The sequence below is a fragment of the Solanum tuberosum genome, unplaced genomic scaffold, assembly GCF_000226075.1.
Source record: "Solanum tuberosum cultivar DM 1-3 516 R44 unplaced genomic scaffold, SolTub_3.0 scf00406, whole genome shotgun sequence".
Lineage (NCBI taxonomy): Eukaryota > Viridiplantae > Streptophyta > Magnoliopsida > Solanales > Solanaceae > Solanum > Solanum tuberosum.
Window position 1 is genome coordinate 333,613 of NW_006239327.1, and position 8,077 is coordinate 341,689.

At 33.8% G+C, this 8,077-nt stretch overlaps 1 protein-coding gene and 1 non-coding gene across 3 annotated transcripts; both read right to left on the reverse strand.

Annotated features, from left to right (window-relative positions):
- Nucleotides 1-937: 937 nt before the first annotated feature.
- On the reverse strand, nt 938-1,011 carry TRNAN-GUU (transfer RNA asparagine (anticodon GUU)). The gene has a single exon. It is a non-coding gene; the product is annotated as a tRNA-Asn (tRNA).
- Nucleotides 1,012-1,727: 716 nt separating this feature from the next.
- LOC102604145 (ribonuclease H2 subunit C) lies at nt 1,728-6,260 on the reverse strand. Of its 2 annotated transcripts, none has more exons than XM_006362537.2 (5): nt 6,026-6,260; nt 5,002-5,200; nt 4,773-4,865; nt 3,024-3,199; nt 1,728-2,044 (listed from the first exon to the last, which is right to left on the reverse strand). In XM_006362537.2, exons 2-5 carry the CDS (start codon nt 5,162-5,164, stop codon nt 1,979-1,981), a joined length of 498 nt encoding a protein of 165 aa, XP_006362599.1. In that variant the 5' UTR covers nt 5,165-5,200; nt 6,026-6,260; the 3' UTR covers nt 1,728-1,978. The 2 variants fall into 2 exon arrangements, with proteins under 2 accessions (XP_006362599.1, XP_006362598.1); XM_006362536.2 differs by having other exon boundaries at nt 5,002-5,243; nt 6,026-6,259.
- Between the last annotated feature and the right edge of the window lie 1,817 nt (nt 6,261-8,077).

Below are 8,077 nucleotides of genomic sequence, written 5' to 3' on the forward strand. Positions count from 1 at the left end.
TTATATATATAATGTCGGGTTGGTTTGGTCTCGGGTTGTTTTTTTTTAGTTAAAACCAAACCAACCCAAATATAGTCGGGGGGTTTTTTCCAATACCAAACCAAGTCAAACCAAACCACTAGTCGGGTTTTTTTTTCGGTTTGACTCGATTTGCGGTGTGATTCGATTTTCAGTTCGATTTTGTACACCCCTACCTCGAGTTAATTAATATGTAGTCCAAATTTGACTTTTCTACTTAATCCTATACGTAATGGTTTTTTTTAAAATTCACTTTTTTGCTTTAACTATGTTTACTTATTTATAAATAATCCGACTTGGTCACAGGAGGCAAATAATCAATTTTATAACTAAGCCGACAGAGAGCATAATATAGCGAAGGGCCTAAGTTAAATATGACCAAATTAAAGGGCCAAAATTCCTCTTATTAAATTAGTTGCATTAAAGGTAATGTTTTTTTAATAATGAAAAAAAAAAGAATATGGAGTTGCTTTACAATATTAGATATTGTTCAATGAACACAAGAACAATATTTAGATTAGTGGTTTAAAGATGATAATTCTAGAGAACACACTGATGATTAATAAAAACGTGTTCATGAAAGCAAAAGTTGATGCACTTTGTTATTTGACATAGAACACCAAATGCTTCATGATGCCTTCATATTTACTGTTAGTTCTTATAATATTATTCATATCATTGCTACTTCAATTTATTAATCATCTGTGTTTTTTGTGCTTGGATTATATATTTATTGTTTTCTTTTCTGAATGTTATGTAATGTTTTTCTTATCAATCAACATATCTACTTTATTTCCTTTTAAAAAAAAAAACTACTTTAAAATATTTTATTTGAGCCAAGAGAGTCTATCAAACATAAATTAAGATTTAAAATCAAATAAATTATGTAAAGAACTAAAATAAAAATGATAAATTTGGACGCTAGAAGGAGGGCTTGAACCTCCGACCTTGTGGTTAACAGCCACACGCTCTAACCAACTGATCTATTCCAGCTTGTTTGATAGGGAGTTGTTTTGCTCATTAGAATAACCAATATCTGTCCCAATTTATGTTGACTATGCACACAGTTTTAAGAATAATAGGAAATCTATTCGAACTCGAGGTCTCAGGTCTCAGGTCTCAGGTCTCAGATAAGTCATTTATATTTGTATAATTATAAATAAATGATAAATGAGGGAGTATAGCATTTCCATTTGACATAACCAAGCAAATCTATTAATCTATTAATGAGTACTATTACAAACTGCAATATCTGTAAACATAGTTCCTATAGTATCTGCCCAAATTGCATATGCTGGCTGCTGCAATCACTGAAAAAAATACCAAAAATCTTGGCCTATTAAAAACTTAACGATGTACCCTTTAGCCAGCTGATTCGTCACTCTATTTTGCTCCCTAAATATGAGTAAATGCTGGAAACCCATATTTTTCTTATATACACATAGGGTGTGCTTAGGAAACCATATTCTAATATCGTTATATTTGGTTGGTCAAAATATTAAAAATAAGAATAATTACTTCCCTAGTGACATTCACATTCACATTGGTAGTCTGCTCCCTACACTCTTAACACATGACCCCATCCCTTATATCCTACATCCTCACCACACCATCCTTCATAGTATTTGAATATACTGGTGTACAAATATTTTTTGTCTACTTACCAAACACTTAAAACTAAGTAAGAAAACCAGGTACTACTTGTTATGTCACATAAAATGGGTATAAATCTATGACTATACCTCGAGAATGTACAATCTTGCAGAAACGAAGGGAATTTTTTGAGATATACGAAATACATGTGTTAATATGTTAGCGCTTGTACATGTTAGACACATGATAAATGGAGTCCTGATACTATAGATAGATAATGAAGAACGCTTTCCATAAACTGGCAAAGAGCATAAACGAGCTCGAAATGTACTGCTCATTGTGGAGGTTATCTCCTCATATTGCCAATTTATACCTCTAGTTCTTGATCGATTGATGCAGCTTCCAGGTCTTCAAGACTGACTGGTTGGTGCAGCTGCATTGATGAAACACAAGTTTAATATAGGCTCAACAGAAGACTACATCGCTAGGTACTCAAAGCAGCATAAATAAGCATGTAACAATGATAAAAAGTCCATATAAATGCATCCAGACCATTTTAATTGCAGCTCCTACATCGACTTCCTCTATATCCTCATTTTCCAACATTAGCGTTCATAAGCATTTATCAGAGGAAAGACAACTAAAGAGAACCAAAATTAGCCAAACATTTGGTCGCAGATTTGAGACTACTGGTGCTTATTTGATACTGTAACAACTCAAGTTACCAACACAACAATGATATGTATTATAATCGCTAAAGAACACAAAATACAATTGAGAAATGGAAACAACAAGCTAATAACAACTAACGTCCTTAAATCGAAACTGAGAAGGTTAACCGAAGGGGAAGATGATCAGAAAATATAGAGATAGATAGAAGGGGATGAGAAGCTCGACTAAGAATGGAGATGAGAGAATCAGACTCTTTACTCAACAATTTGTATAATCCTTGAATCACATCCCACTACCCTTTTTGATGGAACCGCTCCCATGCCCATTTCTCAACCCGAATCCAAAATTAACCTGACCCTATTGCTTGTTCTAGGCCCAATAGCTCTTATCAGCCCAATAACTACTTTTGCGACCCTGGTATCCACATTGGCCTGGACTTGGTTCATACAAGATACTCCTCCCAACAAAACCAAGTAAGGTAGATTAAAAAAGTAGTCAAACTTTGGAGAGGTAAAATAGCTGACTCGATGATGCATGTTTGGACATGAAAGCCACAATCTGAAAAACATTTTAGGCAGCCAGGGTGTCATGTCAAAGCAGGTACCATAGTCAGTAGAAACTGTTGTTTGTCTAAGGAGCAGCTTTCATATGAACACTTGCTTTAGCAACTTAACAGAAAATCAAACAGATAAATAGCAGGAAAGGCATCTCCAGATAACTAGGATCAAGAAGAAACATACTGCTGTTGCAACAGAAAATAGGTGGAAGGCACGCAAGGAAGCATCATTTTCTGAGGGAAGAGAATCATGGTTCCACAATGTTATGTTTTGGAACTTTGCCTTCATCTCCCAGCAACTTGAATCTTCCTCGGACCTTTTTCTTTTCTCAACAGGCATTTTCTTTCCCAAGACAAACCCTGAAGAAGCAAGAAAATGGTTTCAAATAACACAAAGTTAAGTAGATTAAGAAGTCCCAATATAAATTTGAACTACAATAATCGTAAGACTTTAGGTGGCAGATAAGTGATGTAAGTAAATTTACAAAAAACAGAAAAAGACAATACAACTGGAAACAGCAATTCATGCGATGATACATAATTAGAATTACGTATCTCAGAATTGAGCTATCAAAATCGGGATGGAGAGACTAGCACTTCCAGTCCAATGCAAAAGCTGTAAGACAATAGACTATCATTCCAAAAACATTTATCTTTATTCGTTTGGACATTTTCCTTCCAGACAATTGTTCCAAGATTGACACAAGTGTCTAATGAAACCAAAAGCTTAACCAAAATTTCTGTTAAATCATCAAAAGTTGGTAGCCAAACTACAATCCATGTAAACTAGCTAGGATAAACTCTTGAAAGATGAACAAGCAAACAGTTCATCAGTCTAGTTGTTCCCCTTCGCCTTGCCCCTCCCTCAACCCCACACGCCAAAAGAAAAATTAGAAAATCACGTGATTATAATCCTAGTTGCAGGTGTGAGAATTCAATCACATGTCATTTATACAGGATTTCACTGTAATTACATGGTATTAGGCTCTGCCACCTCAACAACTAGCTTTTGGCATGTGATTCTCATAAAGTTCATAACAATCGGTGTTTGAGCCATCCAGTTATGAAGCCTCCAAAATCAATCATGCTGGATGGGAAATAATATCAACATAACAGTGTTTCCTCAGTCCTACAGCATATAAAGCACAGTTGTATGTGCAGCCACTCACCAAGAGCACAATGTAGTCATTGATGGTTATTATCCAAGCAGCAAGTATTGAGACTTTGATCCATCACTTGGGATCCGAGTATTTAGCTTTGAATTATGGTCCCCTTTGCTTAATTTCTGACCATACTGTTTGCACAATATTATTTTACTCCCTCCATTTCAATTTATTTATCCTACTTTCCTTTTGTGCTGTACTAGGTTACCTATTACCCTTACCAATATCCCCTTTCTATTCATTATGTATATATAAATAGAGATGGACCAGCGGCTTATTGAGCCTTTTATCACTTCGTACCACTTGTTTCCTCTTCTTCAGATGTCTCGCTTCCTTCTTCTACAACAGATATTATACCTACTCAATCAAAATTTGTTGTTTTGTCAGGATCGTCTACTTCATCCTTTTCAATTCCTCCTTTGCCTTCTTTTTCTCATTCTCTTCCTCTCCACACTGTTGGGCCAAGCATTCTGCTAGGTTCTTCTATAGGCCAGATTGGCCTACCTTCGCTCCCACCTTGCAGTGGAACAATAGAACCAACAGTTCCATCTCCCTTCCACTCTGCCGCGGCTTTCACCATACCTAGTATCACTAATTTGGTGACTATCAAACTTAATTCTGTTGAAGATTATCTCACTTGACGTAGTCAAGAAACTTATTTACATTCTCAAATTTCGTGTCAAGTCAAAACCAAACAAACAAATTAAAACAGAGGAAGTAATAGACAAGCCCATCCAACACCATTATTAAAGGAAAATAAATTAGTTTACCAGAATAGCCATGAGGAATTACAACAGTAGTACCCTGAAGCTTCCTTCCTCTAAAATGAGCTTCCTCCACACTTAACCCATCAACAATTACACCTTCATTTCATTCACAAATTCAAACAGTGATTAAATAAATAAAAGCAAAGTTCTTTCAAAAACTACGTTTTTAATACCCAAAACCAAAAATTCAAGTAGAGTATGAACTTGACTTGCATAAATAGAATAATTATACCGGTGGATTTGGGTTTGAAGTACTGTGAAACATCAGATGGACCATTGAACTTGATACAGCACGGCAGCTGGTGCACTTTTCCGGTGAGTTCCACCACTTTCTCCGGCGAAAGATTGCCGGTTAGATCAATTGTGCCTGAAATTCCGTTGTTGCTTCTCGCCATTGCTCGGTTGAACTGGTAACAAGTATCAAAAGAACCCTAAAGGGTGTACCAAAGCTTAAGCCTTTATTCAGAGTTGTTCCTGTGTTCATAATATGGCAAATTTGGAAAAGAAGGAACAAAATTACACATGGAGGGAAAATGTCTAAATTCTCTATGATTGCTGAAATTAACAGGAATCTACATCTGTTGGCAGCATACAGTTATCCCTGGCTAGATAAAATTCCTGTGTTTTGGCCGTTAATTGTAAAAGCATTTGATAATTACATTCCTCTAATCTCTAGCAAAATTGTTAATTGGAAGCTCCCCGAGGAAGGTAAATTTAAATGCAACAGTGATAGTGCTTACAAGGATACTATGGACTTCATTGTCTCTGCATTTTGTATTATTTCATGTATGCATAAGTGAACAAGGTATTGGTAGGATCTGCACTTGAGGCAGAAGTGAAAGCTTTGGGTAGAATATTGCATGACCAATAATTTGCTTGCAGATTCACTTATTGGTAAGAAGATCATAGATGGGATTTGGGAAATTCCTTGGGCTATTGTAGTTGATATAAGGAGAATCCAAGGGATGGTGAGAGAGCATACAGTGGAGGTGTTACACAGAGAAGGGAATATGTTAGCTGATTTTTTGACTGAACCATATCTTCATTGCAGGTATTAACAACAAACAATTTCATACTGTTACCACAGAGGGCCAAGGCGATTATCCAAACATGAGAGTTACAAGGTGTCAAAATAGATTTCAAAGTCATGACACAATACACTATACAAGCTTCACTGAAAACACAGGTAGCGCAAACGAAGTCTATGAAGAACAAAGCATTTCTGCTGAAGCAATTCTCTTGAAATGTAGGCTTACCTGATGCTCTAGATCCTTATGCAGTGCTTTTCTGAGCTCGAGGATAAAGAAACAAAGGGTGAGGAGGGGACTTTTCAAGCTTTAAATGCTTCCATTCAGCGACTTTTGAGTTGAAGAAGTGAGTCGCTCAAATTCAAAAATCTGTGTTTGTGTTGAAGATAGAGATCGGAAGTGAGGTTGCTGCTAGGGTGATGGTCTGATGGATGAACACCGATTCGTCACTTCCCTTTTTTTTTTTCTGGATTTCTTTTGTCTACATGGGCTTCGGTGGGGCACTTTTGGACCCAACCACTCTATAATTATTCGATTAAGCAAATTTATAGTACTTAATTACTCATCATGGGCTCATGGCTATAGTTTGATATAATTATCATTCGCGACTAACATTAATCATTAATTACTTGAATAAGTCCCTTTTAATTAATGTTTACTATTTTTAAACATATTTTTTAATTATTACCATTTATAGCAATATATAATAATATTATGTATACTTATTTTATTAGATCTATTATTTTCTCTTGCGCTATTTCTCCGTTTGTTTTTTCTATCTCTCGCTATTTTTTTCTTTTTCTCCCTGGCCCTGCAGCCTCTCTGCACCCCCCCTCTCTCTATGTTTTTTTTCTTTCTTTTTCTCCCTGTACCTCCTCTATCTATGATTTTTCAATATTATAAAAAAAAAGTTAGGCTTTTATCAAAGGCAAAAGAACTATAGAAAAGTTAGGGAAATTTTCAAAAATCGAAGAATTGGGGCTGCTTAGTTTATAGAAGAAGTCGATTAGTTTTTTATTTGTTGCTTTGGCATTGTTGACGATTTTCATTCTAATAAAGGTTATATAAATAATTGTATTCATACCTGATGAAAACTTGAAGATTTGAATATTTGTATATATGAAGATATGAAGATATGAATGTTTGAAGATATGAAAGTTTGAATAAATGAAGATATGATGTCATATTTGTGCCCCATACTTCCTCATATCTAAAGGCGAATTCACATGAGAAAGTTAGATTTAAAGATATGATGTCATCTTTGTAACAAATAAAGAGACATAATAAACTGCAAAATGAATTAAACTTGAATCAAATATGTATTACACACATATTAAAGTTGAATTAAAAGAGAATTAAACATGAATACAAAATGTAGCAAACGAAAGAACATTTTATGATCAGTAAACTGAATAAAATTTGTATCAATAATGATTTAAACAAGTAATCCAATCATAACAAATCAACCAATAAACTGCAAAATGAATTAAACTTGTATTAGAAGTGTATTACACAAATATTAAAGTTGAATTAGAAAAGAAAATTAAACATGAATAAAAAACGCAACTAATAAAAGACCAGACATTGATCTATAGAGTAAATTAAACTTGTATCAATAATGAATTAAACAAGTAATTCAATAGTAACAAATCAATCAATAAACTGCAAAATGAATTAAATTTGCATTAAAAGTGTATTACACAATATTAAAGTTGAATTAGAAGAGAGAATTAAGAATTAATGAAAAATGTTACTAACGAAAGACAAGAGAATGATCTATAGACTGAATTCAACTTGTATTATTTATGAATAAAATGTATTATATGTGTCTTATAAATTATTTTGATTGTATCACTAAGAACATGAATGATGTTTGCAATATGTATTATAAATGTAATATAAGTATGTTACCTAAATCATTTGGTTGGTATCAATAAGAAGAGAGTGAAGTTTGCAAATTATAAATGTATTGTTCACGATAAAACTTATATTATATGTGTCTTGTAAATTATTTTGATTTGTATCACTAAGAAAATGAGTAACGGTTGCAATATGTACTAAAAATGTATTGTGCATGTCTTAAAAATGTATTATTAATGTGCTACCTAAATTATTATTGTTGGTATCACTAAGAAAGAAGTGAAGTGTGCAATATGTATTAAAAATGTATAATTCATGAATAAAACATGTATTACATGTGTCTTATAAATTATTTTGATTGACTAAGAAAAAGAGCATTGTTTGCAATATGTATTACAAATGTATTGTGTCTATGTTATA

What these genes read in the sequence shown, in the direction of transcription:
- LOC102604145 (XM_006362537.2), bottom strand. Translation starts at nt 5,164, where the DNA reads ATGGCGAGAAGCAACAACGGAATTTCAGGCACAATTGATCTAACCGGC. An exon ending in AATTCCTCATGGCTATTCTG is followed by an intron (nt 3,200 to 4,772) that starts GTAAACTAATTT and finishes TTGCTTCTTCAG; the next exon opens with GGTTTGTCTTGGGAAAGAAA. An exon ending in TATTTTCTGTTGCAACAGCA is followed by an intron (nt 2,045 to 3,023) that starts GTATGTTTCTTC and finishes TCATCAATGCAG; the next exon opens with CTGCACCAACCAGTCAGTCT.